Raw genomic sequence first — 18,455 nt, 5'->3', positions numbered from 1 at the left:
TGCCATGGGCAGTGTGTATAACAACTGTACATACCAATTATCATTTAAATATTTTGTATGCTTGCTGCAGTCATTGCATGTGCAAAGTAATTATATAACAGCACCTAGAGCAGAAAAGTTTTTTGGAAGGGACAGACACTCTGCTATGGGAGTGCTGGGACAGTCAAGCAGCAACCACAGGCTAAGAAAATTGTTTACATGGGAATGGACAGAAGCCTGGTAAGGGACGCAGTAAGGTGAGATCAAGTCCCCAAAAACCCTAGATACTTAGGAGGATCAGGCCGGACAAGTGCTCCGGCAGAGACTAGAGAGGAGAGAAGAAAGTCTCCCTTGTAGATAATCTGGAGACAGTAGTTGCAGGAAATGTATCAGCAAAATAAGTGAGGAATCCTGGGATGCAGAGGAACGATCCTGGTTAGAAAGGAGAGGGTGGTCTTCAAGGTTTAGCTATGGCCTGTGAATCACTAGCGGTCTGTGGTCACTCTCCTGGCGTGAAGCTAAAGTCAAAGAAAACCAGACTGGGCAGTGTGATGAATGTCACAGAAGCAGGCAAAGTAGTTTCCCCTGGCAAACCACTGCTCCGTGTCACCTAAGCAAGACACTACCCTGTTCACCCATGAAACTGCAGCTCTTTCCAGTTGGTTCCTCAGGGTCAGGGCTCTGTTGCAACATGGACAGCACCACCAGGGCTGCTAACCTTAACCACTAGTAAGAGTCCCAGTGGGCACAGCTTTGTGCAAGCCTGCCTGCAATGGAATTGACTGCAGTTTGCCTGTACACACCAGCACTGAGGCCACTTCAGCTAAAACGTCTCTGTTGACTTCAACAGCCCTTTGCCAGCAGCTTTTGTCCCCCAGTCTGCTGAACTAACTCCCAGTTTGGTCCTTTGCCAGATGTTGTCAGAAACCACAAGGAACCAAGGATTCATGGCTGCTCTGCCCACCAGTCCCTGGTCAGCTCTTTCTTCCTCACTGCCTGCCCCCCAGTTTGGATCCCATTGACCAACTTCAAATCTGAAAGGAGGATGGAAACCTCAGAAACAACTGGTTTCGAAATATTTTGCAACGGGCAGCTGAGTAGGAGCCCATCTCATCTGCCTGTGGTAAAGGAGGTGGGAGAGCTTAGCCCACACACTCCGCATGTATGCGGCGTGGATGTGAATATATACTTCTCCACACCAAATGCTGGCTCTGGGATTGTTTTTTTCGGGCCTAATGCTGGCTCGTGGCCAGCATTAGAAGACGTCCAGAGAGCTGCAACATTGTGCAGCTGTTCTGGTGGGGCTGGAGTTATTGAAGTGCATGGATAGAAAGGACACAGATAAGTTGGCAGCTCAACTTCTTTAGTACGACTATTGATGGAACATGTTACTTCATTGCTCAAAAGAAAACTTCAATATTACTGGAAAGAATGAAATTCCCAAGGGAAACCACACCAAAAAAAAAATCCAAAATAAAGGAGATGAAGGAAGATGTTTTACATGCTGGTGATTCACTCTGAGACAAAAGAAAATGAAAGAACATCCCCAACCATTTGGATCCCCTAATACTAAATATATAAAGTTATTGCTGTGATAGCTCCTCCAGACATGAGTCATACATTTTAAAACCTTATGGGGTCAATCAATTTAACTTCATAAATGAATTACACCACCAAAACCAAACCAAAACCAGACCAATGTATCCAGACTGGTTCATTTCAACCTTTGAGAGCTGTGATAAAACTGTGTGTGAGCTGAAATGCTTACCAGCAAAAGCTGAAAGCAGTAAATCAAATTTAATAGGCTGGTTTTGTTGACTGTACAGGAATGATGCCTGAAAAAAAACCAAGCCAAGCCTGAACTAATGGAATTCCTAAAGGATACGCAAATACTGTTTCATTTCTACATGCCTAATGATCTGGGTTTCTGTTTGGTTGTTTTTACGTGCATAACCCACAGAATTTCTGAATTAAGACCAGCACTTTACATATAAAATATTTAGAAGGGCTTCCAATCCTGACAAAATGATCTATTGCCTCCCCCAATAGCTGGTTCCTGTAGTTAATTACCGTCACTTATGTTTAATTTAAATTTGTGTCCCTTCATTTTCCAGCAGCTTGGTATTTTTTATGCTATTATCTCTACATTAAAGTGCCCTCCTCTTCCATTTATCTTGCCTCTATCTGGTCAAGTTGCCTTTTAACCTTTTCTTTGCAACAAGTTGACATCCTTCCACTTCCCACTACAGATGACTGTGGCCTCTCACCATGCTATAGTGGTGCTTGAGTTTCATTTATTTTCCCTTTGCTGTGGGGGACATAAAGAAAAATAGTGTTTCCAGCCTTGTCATGATTTTCTGCTTTTTTATTTCTTCTACAGCAACTATATTGCCAGTATATGATGCCAGGTTGATAAGATGGAAACAGCAGTCTGGATTCCTTACTGTCAAACCAACCCCACACTGCCCTCCTCTCTTACAGAGTTCTGTATGACCACCAGCCTGGGTAGAGATGGGCTCCCATGATACTTAGATTAGGAAATAAATGTTGTATCCCAACACTGTGGAATAGCTGCAGTCAGCTTCTATGACACAGCCACAAGCCAGGAGAGATCTGAGCTTGGCACTGCTCTGGGTCAGAACCAAATAACTGATCTCAAGGTATGTGATGTAGTATCCAGTGATCCCTGAGCCATCTTGTCCTCTGAGTCAAAAATAAACCTTCTCTAGATGCAAGAGAGGCATTGCTGCTCTCCACCTTCTCCATCCTTCAAATGAAACAGAAAAGCTGGAGAAGAAGCAAAGCCAGCAACTTTAATTTCATTTTATATTCAGCTCTGGTGCTGATGTTCCTTTAACACTGCATAACATTGCTTTGATTAATCTAATAATGGTATGCCCCTAGAAATAGAATGACATCTGCTATTTAAGATAGGTTTGGTACAATTACGCCTCTTGCAGTATTTGTGTCTCATTTCTTTCAAGGGTATGGAACTTCTCTTTTTGTATTAAAACTAGGAAAAGATTACCATAAACATGTCTTCTCCTCCAATATAAAGCTCAAACTACAAAAGACAGATCACACAAAATTATTCTTGTTTGCATTCTGAAGATGGAACTTGTCATTAGAAAGATGAACACTTTATATTCTTCTTATATTTTCTAATAGTATAATGACAGATATTATAGCAAGCACTATAATCTGTTCTGTTGCAGCACAGACAGTACACATCACCTCCCTAATAACAAAGCAAAAGCTGGAGACAGGAGTTCATTATTTTCCTTGCCTTCTGTGGGGATATTGCTGATCCATATAATTACTGCGGTTGCAGAGAGGTGCAGAGCTGGGACAGCATCAGTGCTCTGCTCTGGGCAGTTGCACTGTACTGATACTGGGACTGTACTGCTCCTAGCATTGTTAAACTGGAAACATAGGTCTGAAAAGCTCTATTTGCATTTTAGTATCTCTTAAAAACTATAGGTAAGCTCCAATTTCATAGCCTTTAACGGGGAGTTACCAGCTTGCTGACCGAGCTACGTGGATAAGGCTGTACACCCAGCGGGGTCCTAGCTTTTCCTTGTGAAAGGCAAGGTCAGAAAATCCAGTTCTTTTCACTTACACCTCATTTAAGACCAATAGCCCATTTTCAGCTTTTCTTCCAATGACCAAGGCCAGAAAAGCCTGTTATGTGGTCACAAAAACAGGTAGTGAGGAGTCTTTTCACTCAGTGGATTTAATTTCATAGATCCAAACATCAATTTTTCTAAAACATGCACTGTATGAGTGTACATACACAAACAGGAGTGTACTGGCTTGGGCTGAACGAGCAGGCAGGGAGACATGCACAGGGTATGGACAGCAGGAGGTCTGCCCAGGACACAGGAGGCCTGCGTTCAAGCCCAGGCTCTGTTGAATTGTGCATGAGGACATGATTCTGTCCCTCTGGTGAGACACATCCTTGCTGCCCTGTTTCAGGACCCACTGCAAGCAGGCTATTCGTTCTGTGCACAGCTGCCAGAATTGGTGATCTCATATGAAAGGAAGCAGTGGTCGATGACTTAGTTTTACCCGCAGCTCAATGACCTCAGGATGTTTTCCTTCTAACGTATACAGGAGCATTTAATCTCCTACTTTACTGGGATCTGTTTGACTTCACCTACCATTATCACCATGACATGTTGGTGGAGAGCAGAGCTAGCCATGGATTATGTACAGTACCCACAACAAATGTAATCAGGCTGAATTATCAGGGATTGAGTCTCAGGCTCCTGGAAATAAATTGCAGTATGACACTGGTCATCTGTGAGCCTTTAACAGCCACAAAACACTCACAGCACAGGCCTACAGTCAACTTTAAGCAAATTATATAGGGCACTTCATACTGTGATTAAGGTGAACTGGGCCCTGCAGAGAGATGTGTGTGTTCACCACAATTTATCTTCAAAGAATTTCTATAAATCCTAAAAAAGGAGGTGTTGGTTGGCTTTGGGTTTGTTTTTTTGGGTTTTTTTTTCCCAATTGGGTAAGAAGGAGGGGCATTTTAATAGTGAGGATTTGACGCAAAAAGGAATATAACTATATTTAAAATTATATGAATTTAGCAGTATAAACAAGGAAGGCGCACTTTTAAATCATCCCTAGTTAAAGAAGTACCAGGAATTACATCACATTCTCAGAATCCATCTTTTACTTTCTGACGCTAACACCAGCAGAACCATGATACAGGCCCAGTCTACAGCCAAACACACCGTACACTCGTGTCCAACACACACACACACACACAAAGTAAATCCGATCCTGAGCAAATGCTATTTCAGGGCCTTTCCCTCCACACCTTCAAAACATGACTGTTAGCATTTCCATGAAATACTTCAGTTAACCAAGATTAAAAACAGAGCAAAAATCTCAAGAGAAGGAGACAAGCTCTTCAGAGGTCCATCAAGTGGTATGAGCTACACTGCTTTAAACTAGGCTGGAGGGCAAGGAAACCCCTCTGCTGCTGAGCTCGGGACCACGGGGCACAGGGCTCCCCCTCTGCTTGCTAGCCTGCTTCTCTCATGCAAGCCTGGGGAAAGCAAGGGAACTCATCTTTTTGGGAATCGGTCATGCCAGATAGCTAACATACAGAAAAGGGCATCAGGTCTCATTTTTCCTGCTGCCTATGCCCTGCATAAGCTCAGCCCAAAGCACCTCCCCATTCCTTGCTTCTCTTAGGTCAGCGGTGACCCATCTGTACTTTAATGGAGGTCTCCAACACTTAATTTGTTAACTGCAAAGAGTTTTGAGACCATCAAGTGAAGGATGCTAGAGAAGTACAAAGAGGTTAAGTCTTGTAAATCATATCCATGTGCCACATATGTGCCTTTGTGTGTGTGCATATATATATTTATTTATATTTTTTTTCCCTCTATGAACCTAAAATTTGTACCTGATCCTAGAGCAGGAAGGGAGCCATTCATTCCCTCCACCTTTCCCCCATGATGTATCCCTCCCCTTGCTTTCTTGTGCCCGAGGTCTTGAAAAAAGGGGAGCCAACATACCCAACAATCGGATCTGCATGACCGCGCCGTGTAAAACGAAGAACATCCAGAGGGGCTGGGAACAGTCCGTGCAGACCTGCATACCAGTGCCAGCACCATTGTGGCTCAAGTGCAGCTCACCATCCGAATTCACCATAAATCCCAGGATGTCTCCACTCTGGAGGGGCACCACGACTCGGCAGATGGCCCAGAACTCCTTTCGGTCGACCAAGGACTCGGGGTTATAGGGGAGGTCGCTGGGGCGCAGGGTGCTGGGGTCGCAGGATGTCACCCCGTAGGACAGTGTCCCCGTGCGCACAGCGTTGGACTTGTTGATTTTGACAAAAATGGTTTCGTTGATCCGAAGGGGTCTGCTGGTGAAAACCAAAGTCCTCTCCTCTCGGGCATGCTCCAGACGGGCCACGGTTTGGTCGTCAAGGATTTTGACGTGGGGTCCCCGCAGGTGGTGGAAGCGGAGGTCGCTCTCCAGCTGGGAGGGGAGGAGGTGGGAGTGCTGTGAGTTGAGGGAGTTCTGCGGAATGGGACATGTGGTGGCTGTCACGTGGAAGGTCTCCTCCTGCAGGTTGAGGTCGCAGAGGCTGACTGAGAGGCGTGTGTCCTCCGTGTCCCGCCGCAGCGAGGGCCGGCGGATGGCGGTGAAGGAGCGGGGCCGCAGGCAGTCCGGGGGAACGATCTCACTGTCTGTGGGGAGAGAAAACAAACAAGGGGTCACCCCAGAGAAAATCAAAATATTGAGGAGTCTGCAAACCACTGTCAGTTTGATTGGTATGTCTGAAAGGGAAACTCGGAGACCTGCTACCATATTTTCCCCTTCGAAATATGGAAGCCACATATCACAAAATGTATTTGTGATTGATTGCTGTTCTCGTGCTCTCCCCACCAGCATCAACATTTTCAGCTTCTGAGCAGGCAGACTCAAAATCAATGGGAAGAATTGACTAGGGGAGGCTCTCCTTGGAGAGGGGAAGCAGAGGGTAAATATCTGAAATATACCCTGAACATACCAATCAATATCTATACAGGCTCCAAGTTTTCATGCTCTCTTCATTGTCTAGAATGATTCTCATAGATCTAGGAAATAAATACCTAACTACATATTTTTCTATTTTTTTTAAAAAAAAAACACTATGTTCAGTTCTAATTTATTTTCATCATATGAAATTTAATTAATATTCCTGTATATAATTAATCATCAGCGTTCTGGTGCTCACTGCAAACCAGCACAGACATGGATTTCACAATGCAGAGCTTGGGAATATGTAGTTTTCTATAACATCCATCATTTATTATTTCCAAGCCAAATAATTAAAAATCAAATCCATGGATGCATAACAAAGAAAGGTGATGCTCACACATTCAACTCCACCCATGGAAACAGAATTGCACCTTATCCACTTTGTTAGCCTCACCTGCTGTTTCAAGAGCCAATTATCAATTTATGTGATTCTTTTCCTAAGAAACATAATCACCTGCCTTTAATGCCTAAATTACTTTCATTTAATGTATCCTTAGCTACACTGTTGCCATAGAAATTTTAAAGAGCAATATACCAAGAAAAACCCCACATTATTTAAACAGATGATAAATGTAAGCTGACATAATGCAAAGATTTGTACTTATACCTGAGTTTCTGAACTCTGAGAAGCCCAGAGCATCAAGAGACTATTCACTGCGAGAAAATTGAGCGTGTGGGTAGTTTGCTGAAAAAGCCTTAATAATCTATGACCCATCCCAACATTTCCTCTGCGAGAATTACGCCTGAAGACTGTTGCAGCTTCAAGCCCAGGTCCAAATGGTATGAGGTGGGACCACCCCATACAACACAGTCCCCCACGGGTGGCACAAAGCAATGACACCAGACCTCAGCCTATTTATAGATACATATAAAGCGCCTATCACCATATTGATAAACATTCTTTGGAACCAGGCCTGCTGCAAACACAGCACAAGGGGGAATGACATGAAGGGGCAGAGGAACAGAGAGTCCTTCCTAACCCACCCGCTATACCCTTGCAGCAGGCACCTCTTCCAGACATGTATCCTTGGGATTTTCTTTTACAACAGCAAAAGACCAGAAGCTCAGGTTATCTGGGGATTTTCCCAATGGGATGCACCCTCCCCCAGTACACCAAAGCAGTGGCTCTGTACTGGTACGTCAAGGCAAAATGCCAGCTACTGAGCACCCAACATCTCCTGCAATATCTGATGCCTGACTAACAGCCTGTCCTGCCCTCCTCTTCTGGGAGCCCTGACAAGAGCACACCCACACACAGCTTGGCTTCAGCAGAGCTCTCCGCTTTGCTTAAACTGGATTATTCCAGGCTCCTCTTTAAATAAACTGCTATTACAAGGGAAGCACAGTCCCAAAATAAAAATGGGCTTTGTTTCTCATATTTGATTTTCCCTATACTGATATTTAGCTTCTCTTCCCAGAAGTTAATTAAGGAAAAGGAGGAATAAATAAAATCAGAAATTACCCCAAGTAATCTAGAAGTGGGTCGCATTAATGCTTTGTAATATATGGGCCAGCATTTGCATTGCAAGTGCTCCTGCTGGATAGAACCAGACTTACTTTACCCTCCTTTGGCTGCAAACCTGCATAGGAGAATAAATTAATACTGGCAGCTGACACTGATCCTTTGGTGTAGGTGAATGGGTAGAGACCTTTCTGAATAGGAACAGAAGGTCCTCTCTATTTTATTCCCTGTAACTATGCATGTGCAGCCTGGCTGACAACCGTGATGTGTGGGTAGCTTGCAGCCAGGGTTTTGAAACAGCTTGTTTTCCACCAGGATGCTTGCATTTCCCTTTGGCTGCTGGACAAAATATCTTTTTCCATCTGAAAAGAGATTAAGAGAGATGCAGTTCTTCTGCAGACAAGACACATGGCAGCGACAGCAAACCAGGGTTACACATCCAACTGTTTTACTTAAATCCATCGGTAGCTCAGACGCCTAGACACTTAAGGGATAAGATGTCTCAAGCATATGGGATCGACTGTGAGATTTAGTATATTAATGTTTGCAAATACCCACGAAAGAAAAGGTTGCAGTTTGTAAGTATCTGAAGTAGGCTTGCGAAAATTTACAGAGACGAGTCTCTAAGAGATGCCGGCCTCCTTCAGGACTCTATGTTTTTATAAATCACAAAACACCCAGCCAAAGAAGAAAAAAAAAATCCCATTGAATATAAAGTAAAACAAAAGTGAGATTCATCTTTTGGGGTGGTAGGTAAGCTGGAAGAGATGCGGAATGCCATTTATCCAGAATAACTGATAATGGCCAAGGGCTATGAAAGAACAATTCTGATGAAATACAAAACAAGTGAGGTGACTTTAAGCAGTTTCTTTCACCAGAAGATGCCCAGGAATGAGTTGTTTTCTTCCACTAAAGCTTCAGCTGTCACTTTCTAAACACAGACCAAGCTGCTCATGCTGGAGTGGCCCATAACCGAGCCTTACTCCAGGTCAGTAGAACAGCTGACCTTTAACGCCTATGATGGAGGGATGCTCCATGTAGGAGTGTTCAGGCACATTTACATTTGCAGAAAAAAAACCCTGCAGCACACATCAAAAAGACAGAATGACTTTCTGTGATGAGACTGTAAAATACAAAATGCGTCCAACAGCCCATCACCGAGGAGATCACCCAGCTTCAGCCTGAGCAATTTAGAAATCATCCCTCCTTATTATATATTCAAGGTTATAAAATTTCCTGTATAAGGCAGTTGGCAGTGTTTCTTTGGGAAAAGTCAACTGACGAGAGACCTCCTTGGGTCAGAATTAGACAGGCTTGCGAGTGAGGACCACAGCCCTGGGTGAGTCACCAGAGCAGGCTCTGACCCAGCTGGCAGGGCTACCACCCACCAGCAAGCTGGCCGTGACCACGGCGGCTCCATGCAGGCAGGCTGCCCCGGGAGCCTTCCAGAGAGGTTTTCCTGAGCTCTGCATCAGTGCAGTTATGGTGCTAACACTGGATTTAGAGACTTCAATTTTCTGCTAGCAATACACACATAGCCAAAGTGGAAAGGTTTTCGACTAAATACAAATTTTGTGCTCCTCAGCTGAAGAATCTGAGACACTGAATTTTTTGCAAAAGATGCCTAACTTCACAAATCGCTTTGTGTCTTTTCCTGGCTTTGTTTAAGGAAAAAATTAAACAGGAGTTAATTAATTTAGCAAAATAGAAATGAAGGGCACTTGAGCAGTTCAGGCGTCATCTGTTTTCTCCCCCTTTTTAGAAAGGTTTATCTGGAAAATTTAGATTCTCAGCAGCTAATTCTTTACTTGAAGTATCTTCCTCAGACCATAGGCTTCAAATCTCTCCATTTTCCTGCTCAGAGGGCATGGAAGAGCCTCCCACTTTCATGCAGGCTCAATGTGACTGCAGGAATGCCTTACAACAGCGCTTACAAGGAGCTGGTGAGCAGCCACAGACAGCTGTAATCACCACATACAGAAGTATTTCACTACCACCTTTTTTTTTTGAACCACTGCTAAATGTTGTCTTCTTAAAATCATCTATTTCCTTCAACATGTATAATACATATTTTTTATGGATCTCACATACATGCACATTTAATATAGCTACATGAGCATCCAAACACACAACGCGTTTCTAACCACAAGCCTGCTCAGATATCTCACCCCTACATAAACCCAAAGGGTATCTGTTGCTGTCAGACTGTCAAATCATTATTTCCTTCCTCATTTTCAGTATTGTCTGTTACTGCCCTGAAGGCTTGACTTTCCAAGGTCACAAGCAGCCAGTACTCACACACCTGTAAAGGATCTGAGAAAGCAGAGCAACCCAGCGTGTGCACAGACACGCTGGAAACCTGCAGAGTTCAGTAGTTACCTGCAAGCTCTAGGGATACAGATCTCCTCCTGTTGATGAGTCTTCTAAGACTGGTGCAATCCAATGGCCTCACATGAATTGTATTTCTTCAGAGTATGAGGGCTGCAACTACTCTCCACAATAAGCTATGGAACACCTAGTCTAAATCAATCTTGAGACTTCTACAAAAAATAACTTAAAATTAGGGGAATCAGACTGACAACCTAAGAACCTATCCCATTTCTAATGATCTTCCCTCCCAGGAGAGAGAAATGCTGAGAAGTCAAGGAACAATCTAGTGATTCCTCGCATCTGGAGAACATTCCTGTCCTCGGCTACTAAGCAGAAAATCGTTAAGGTCAGAACTTTGCTAGCATGCTCCCTCCCTTCCCGTGCAAAGCCTCACGTTTTCCCTTCCTTCTGTTGTTTGCTTTACTTCTTCTCAAGTGCATTTTTCTTCTCTTAATACCTCACTTCACTGGGTAATAGCATTTTTAGTGAGTACTGATGCTCACTGTATAATTTCCATGACCAAGGAACCCCAGAGGTGCTAAACTACCAAAAGACATACTGAAGTCCGTGGCCCCTACAAGAATATCCTATAAAATGTACAACTGCAAAAGGACGTATGCCGTATTATTCCCACCATGCTGGAGGGGCTCCATTCCTACTCAGGAAGGCAGAGGAAGGCTCCTTTTCCCACCATCAGTGCCACCTGTCACAAGGGGTTATGCAGGGAGGACAGCTGGCCTTCCAACACCTTGAATCTTGCACTCACTCTCTCCTCCATGGTCTACAGCAGGCTTATGCAGCTAACGGTCCATTTGGCAAGACTTTGACATTGCAGGGAGATGTGTTTGAAACATGAGGCAGATGTACCATACCACGCTGTGGGAAAAGCAACCGGTCATAAGACAAGAAATATACCTGTGCTTCTGGAAACCTTCTGTCACTCACAGCCTTGTACTCCCCGTTGTGGGAGTGCAGGTATTAATCCCAGCTCAGCTGCCTGCCTTGCAAACTCTGCCCGTGTCGTGCTGTGGTGATCTTTGTTCCCTTGCTGACTCAGTCCTAGTGAGCTGATGCACACTGCTGGGGAACTGTCACACTTCAGCGCAGAAGTAGCCAGAATAATTTCTATATGTTGTTTATAGCTCAATTTATTATGTACTTCAAGGTGACTGAGGACTGAAAATTTGGTAAAATAGAAACAACTTATATTCTCATTTACTCCTCCTAAAATAAGGATGAAGATCACTGTGCCTGGGGACAAGGAGCAATACCTGTTCCCAAACCCCTTTGGTTACCAGCTTGCCCAATGTGTGTATGGCACCTAGTCCACAGCATCACCTCCACTGGAAAAAAGAGCAGCTGTGACTGGGTCTGGGAAGAGAAGGACCGCTCTGTGGCCCCGAGTTCATAAACCACCCACATTAAAGGCAGGCTGGAAGCAGATCTTCGTGCAGCCTGCTGTACTCATGGTGTTAAAGATGTCCTCGTCACTGTGGGATGCTCTGCTCTAGGCTCTCTCGGTCTCTGCCACATGTATCTTAACTGTTTTACTATACCAGGGAGCTAAGCAAACAGGAGACTGAAAATCACCCTTACTTAAAATAAACACAGGAGAAAAATTAAGAAGTGAAGAAAGCCAAGGCGATGCTCACAGCCAGTAAGAGGCAAGCTCCACTCACAGAGCATGTTCAAAGTGGCCTTGCCTGTTGGTGATGTGTCTGAGCAGACACTCGTAAAACTATTTGGTTTTCTGCAAACTTGTGTTCTCCATGTGAGGTCTGGAGAGGAGGCTGGGCTCTGCTGCACTCAGCACAACACGGCAGAGACCCACGCTCCCGGGTGGATGCTTCTGCTCCGATGCTGTGCACAGGTTTCCCCTTCCCCCTCCCTTCTCATTTCTGTTAAACCTTGAATGTATATGATCCGAGACCACTCTGTTCTGTTTATTTCTCATAAACCATCAGGCACCAGAATGCAGCTTCTCAGATCATACAATGAAGCCACTTTCAGAGCATTACTGTAGCATGTGGGAGGCAAATGTTTTAAATCCCTCAAAGGAATGATTCAGACTAAAAACCTCCTTTGCCATATTCTTAGGAATTCACTTCTACAAAGTACATTTCCCTTTATGAACAACCAAGAAATCAAACTGCCTGAGTTATTGCCCCAGATCAACCATTCCTTCTTGAAAACACCCACATCAAATCAAGGACGTCAGTTAAGTAAATACCTACTTAGACAATACCTGCATATGTGCACGTCTCTATTGCATTGATAGTATAAATATCCCATTTCAAATAAAGCTGCTTATTTCTGCTCTGGCTCCTCTCTTGCACATGATTGCAGGAATATATGCACAACTACAGCCAACAGACAATGTCACTTTACCAGCTATATACATAAAATGCCCAGGCTGCTCTTTAAAACACTATAAAATCTGGTCTGTGGAGCATCTGGGATCAGGACTCAGCTGCTGGGCTCCACAGCAGAAGAGACTCCTCACCACATGAACAGAAAGGATATATAAATGGTGAGCGAGAAGCAGGAAGAATTAATGTTCTTATTTTATAGACTGGAAACCACAGGATGGAGTAAGCTGTCCAAGGGGGCAGCTGACTCCTCCAGCAGAGCTCTGAAGTGAAACCTCTGGGGTTTAGCCCCGTGCATAACAAAACTGCCCTGTTTTACACCCTCTCATTTCCTAACTCTCCATTCAATGCCTTATTCTCTACCTGCTGCTCCTCTGCTTCCATGTGCAGATTGCTCCTCTCACCTCAAAACTCAACCTGCTAGGGACTCTTCTTCCATTACGGGATCCCAATGGTCAGTACGGAAACCACTGTTCAAGAACTCCTCCTTCACCAACACACTGGCTTGGTATCACCGCATAGTCAGTGGAGAGCAAACTTACGCTTCGCGTGCACTCACATGGTTTGAAGCAGGAATTAATGACTACCTGCAAGTTTTGGCTGCCTGCTCATTGCAATCTGGAAGACAAGCTAACTAACATTTCGTAGCAGCTATTTTCACTGCAGGAATGGCAGATATTTAGGTGAACTGAGCGCATTTGTTTGTCTGTGACCACCACAGTCTAAGCCAGCTTTCTGACAAGGTACCCAGGTGTTTTTCCAACATTGCTGAAAGCATTTGAGAGAATTTCTGCTATAACCAAGGGGCAGAAGTCAAAGTTCAAGCCAAGGGTTACAAAGAGCCCAAAGCTGGAGTTTGTCTGATGGGAGAAATCATTCATGTTTACACCAAAAATCGTCACCAGATTTTAAAGCTGGGTTACAAAAGCAGACAGACCATTGACTCTGTGGAACTAATTGTTAGGCTACAGACAACTGCCACTTCAACAGAAACGAGTGGAAATCAGCAATGCTTAACGAGCATCACACCGGACTTTCCTTTGCTTTGTGTTTGCATTTGCGTGGATGAAAATCAGCATTCCTTTCCAGGCATTTTGGGAGAGAATGAGGACTAAAGCTATTCGGTTTTCATGATTCAGTTTTGGAGAGGTGATAAAAAATGGGATGGAAGAGAATACACCCAGACTTTTAACTGTTCCCAACTGCTAGGTGTTTGATAAATTTATCATGCAAACCTGGTGGCTTCCTGCAGCCATTTAGCACCAAATCCTGCTTTGAGGGAATGGCACCTTTGTACCATTAGGCACAGAGCTACTGGTGTCCTGCCAGGTGAATCTCAGGAAACCCTTGGGATCTGGTCAGGATACTTCTCTAAGGATATAAATGTCCTCCCTTGGCTTACTGGGTTTACCACGGATTTCTTGTCATGGATTGTCAATGCCGTACCAATAGTACAGATGAAATGCCACAGGAAGACAAATCAGAAACAAACAAACAAAAATTCTAAAAGAATGTGAGCTTATGTACTGCCAGCCTCCAAGTTGAAATACTTGGAAAGAGAAGATACAAACCCCTGAGCTTCAGGAAATTGCATCTGTTTTTAAGCCAGAGTGAACTGTTGCAGTTTACAGGCCAGGTTAGTAATTGAATTGATCGTCCGCATATTCTTCAATAAAATCTAAGGAATTAAAGCATACAATGTCATACATGAGTGAGACTATAGTTGAAGGTACAAATATTCAGTACTGACTGATAAATTGTTGTTCTGGGACATGTGTTGTCTAATAAAGTGCTCTGAACCAGTCTGGTTCATAACAAACATTCATACAATTCTGCCTAACATCTGTAAGCATGTCCAATTGATTTGCACATATGAAACTGCACGAAGAGCATAACTAGCCTCATAAAACTGCAATAAATTACTGTTTTCCTTAGCAAATATGAATGTTCTGAAAGAGTCTGACACTAGATTATGAAGAACACACTTCCATATGCGTGTTACAGTTGTGGATTTGTTTTCTTTTCCACAAAAGCTGATGCTCAGAGAGAGTCTGCGGGGTGCTGGCAACATGTGTCACAAACAACATGTTCTGGATTTTGTTCAGGAAGGCTTTTTTTGGGGGGTAAACCCATCCTCCCCAGCCAGCGGTCCTAAGACTGACAGATGTCGTGCAGGCTGAAGATATGCTTAACCACTGCCACAGCTGCCTCTGGATGTCGGCACCTCCTTGCCTGATTCCCTTTACTGCGTTCATGGGGTTTCCGTTCAATGTTTTCTAACTCTCCGCAAAGTCTGAGAAATATGGTTTGAGCAGAAATCATGTGCCTTGGGTTTTGTGGAGACCACCTAATCCCTGTTATTCACTCCTTAATCTCCCACTCATGCACATGAAGTCTCTGAACTTTACTCCCACCCTGATGCAATGATTTCCACCTCCATCACCCCAGGCCTCCTAGGCTCCATGATCAGCTATTATTATCCCTCTTGAAAACGACAGCAAAACAATCAGCACTTTTAGGACCATACCAACATTATTTCAGTCCTAGTCCTGACTCTCTCCGTAGTGTCCCCCAGCTTTTCTTTCCCATTTCCTATTCTACAGCTGGTGAGTCTTTTATTACTTGTTTTAATTACCTGTGCAAGACCCAATTATTGCCGGAGACTGTCAATTGTCACTTCACCTGACGCTTCCTGATCTTTAAGATGTAAATTTCTCTGTAGAAAGGTTCTGTTTTTCGCCTTCTTCACAGGAAATTAAGGCAGTAATTGCAATTCCTTGTTGTCTAATAACTTTATAGAGCCCTCTTCTCATAGCCAGTGACTCCATTACTTACTCCTGGCACTATCATTCCTTTTACTCTCCTTTCCTCCTTGAAATTTTGACCCTTTTATCTCACCCATTCAGGTAAGACAGCAGTTCACCACTGCACGCAGTGCTAACCCCACAACTTTACCTTCATGTGCTGTGTTGCAGATTGCTACAGGCCCTTCAACAACTCTATTTCCAATCCTCCATACATCACCGTGTGAATGTTTCCATAGCATCTCAGTGCTCACAGCCAGTTCCCAAGCTACATCAGACACATTCCTTCATCCCCTGAATCATCTGACAGCAATTTTCTTCAAAACAAGTATTTTCTTCCTCCTTCCCACCATCATACTCCCTCCTGTGGTATTTATGCATCCTGCATTTATCCTTTTCACTTGCTTTCATTTACCCCTGCGTCTTCATACAGGCATGGAGAAGACAACTCCTCCAACTTCTCCCCACATTTCCCAGTGAAAGGCTCCTGCCATCGCTTACAGTTTTACAGCTCAGGGAGAATTCAACCCACCAACAACCACCTCGTCCCTGACAAGGTCTCCTCAAGGTCCGACACCTTACCCAGCACCATTGCTTATTGAGCTGCATTAATGCCATTGGGTCTTCCCACTTTTCCTCAGGAAACCCCGAAACGCTGCTGGCAGTCAGCTTCCTGGGCTCGCTGCAGTCCTGTTTGGTTTGGCAGAGCTACCCAAAGGCACTTCTAAGTGATAAATTGCCTGGACACCACAAGGATTTTGCTGCCCCACAGCTACCTCACTAACCAGAGCTAAGAGCACATCTTGTAGTGAAGATGCAACTTGTGCAGGGCAGTCACATTATGTAGTATTTCAGTCAGCTGCTTGAATTTAAAAAAAATAAAATAAATTGGAAAGATACAGTATTTCAGGCTAACCTGAAACAAAGCACTCAGTTTATCTTACTTTATAAAAGAGCAACTGAACACTGGACAGAGACCTTCTCCAGTTGATTTCTGGGGCTTGTTTGGAAATCACTGTTGCCATTTTAAAGATTAAAATGTTACTTCAAGACTCAAAATTGAAATATATCATTTTGAAAATAGTGAAAGAAAACAGCTAGAGTTTGCCAAAAGTATTTCAATTTTTCAGCCATGACTAATTAAGTTTGTAGATCATCTCTCCTTCTCCAAGCTGGTTCTTCACCTAAAGATCCAATGACTAAATTTCTGAAAGAATGCACATAATGCTATTTGTCCAGAATATTTATTTGTTTAAATTCCTTTTAATTTCTCTTTCTTGGAGAATTTCCACCCCAAAATCCAGCACAAAAAAGCTCTCAAACAATTTCTGACTTATTTTCCATATGTACAAAACAACCGTGCAGCCATTACACCCCATCCACCCCACTCCTATTCCAGAGCTGCTGCCACCTGCTCTCCCAGTTATGCACAGTAACAGTAAATCAAGGCTGTTTGATGAGCTTGTTTTAAAATAGCATGATTACTGCAGTCTGCACCAATTCAGAGAAGTTCAGCACATGGTTAGGTCTGTTCGATTTCACGACAGCACTTCATCTAAGCAAGTATTTGTATCCCGCTGAAGGCAACAGGACATACACACAAGCATATCAGTAGCCCCAGATCAGGGGTATAGAGTAAGGTTTAACGACTGAATTCAACTTAAAAAAATTTCTTATGCTAAACTCCACTTTCCATTGCTGCCCCATTGCATGTGCCAGTGGAGTGAACAGCAAAGGGAATTTCCTGAAACAGTAACCCTAAATCAGTTGCTCCAGCTGTCACGGCTGGGCAAATTAGGGGGGAATCAAAGAGACTGTCAATGCCCACTTCTGCTAAGGTACATAACTGAAGAGTTCATCTCTTCAATAAGATCTTCACATATTCTGTCACAGTAAATGCCCATTAGGCTCATGATTTCTTTATCAATTATTTTGATACACTGAACTAAAGGAACTAAAGAGCTGAATCTTGTTACCAGAGCTTCAGCTAACTCCTTCACAAGCAAAAAGACAAATTCCTCCCTCACCCCAAGGGAAAGCTTCAACACCTTGGCTATCAGCAAAGCTAATTTAAATGCACATATCATAGGATGTGGCCTCAAAAGGTTTAGGCAGGAAGACAGGAGTTTTTTCTGAAGCTGCGAGTTGGAAGCAAAAAGAATCAGCTGGAAGACCACAGCGTGGCTGCCAGCAGGCGGTGTAACCTTGCTGAAGCCACAGGATTCACACAAAGAACAAGGTTCAACATCCGCTGCCAGATGCTAAATACAGCTGCAGCCCCAGCAGCCAAACCTTCCTCAGCCCGCAAGGAAGGGGATCCAAGGCTGTGGTTCCCAAAAGTTCCTGCTCTCCCCCCACCCCATCTTCCCACAGGACTGCTTTTCTTTCTTCTTTCTCCCTTCCTCACCTGACACTCTAAGCACAAACGAGTCTGGTCCTGCTGGGATCCTGGAGATGACATGGAGGATGGTCTTTCAGGGAAACCACATCCTAAAACCCAGAAACAGCCCCTGTGGTGGACAAAGCTGGACTGTCTGATGGGAGCCGGGCACTGACAATCTCACAGCTTCCCCAGCAAAAGCACTGCACCAGCGAAGTGCCCACTGTGAGCACGGCACTGGAGAGATCCCTGACTTTGCAGCTGGTTTGTGCTATTAATGGTCCCTGAGACCTTTCAAGGAGGGGTCAGGAGCAGGGTAAGACACGGGCACCTAAAAATGCAGTGAGTTTTTTGGCTCTCTTCACTGTATGCAGGGTGATTTTCCCTTTCTTCTTTGACCTCTCATTAAACTCCCTTGACAGATGTCTGCCACTTCTCAGCAGATTCCTTTTGACACATGATGCCCTGTTGTACTGTCAATGCATTTCCACTAGGATTTAATATTTCAGCCCATGCAAAAGGTCACTGTCTCTGAC

The 18,455-nt window shown here is 44.0% G+C and overlaps 1 protein-coding gene across 2 annotated transcripts in view; it reads right to left on the bottom strand.

Annotated features, from left to right (window-relative positions):
* NEURL1 (neuralized E3 ubiquitin protein ligase 1) overlaps nt 1-18,455 on the bottom strand; it is a 174,044-nt gene that overhangs the window by 14,187 nt on the left and 141,402 nt on the right. For both annotated transcript variants that reach the window (XM_080402564.1, XM_080402565.1), the window contains exon 4: nt 5,520-6,200. In XM_080402564.1, coding sequence (XP_080258690.1) covers nt 5,520-6,200 — 681 coding nt within the window. The remainder of the gene's footprint in view (nt 1-5,519; nt 6,201-18,455) is intronic.

This window comes from Falco punctatus (assembly GCF_963210335.1).
Source record: "Falco punctatus genome assembly, chromosome: 9".
NCBI classification, from domain to species: domain Eukaryota; kingdom Metazoa; phylum Chordata; class Aves; order Falconiformes; family Falconidae; genus Falco; species Falco punctatus.
This window is presented reverse-complemented; position numbering and strand designations above follow the sequence as displayed.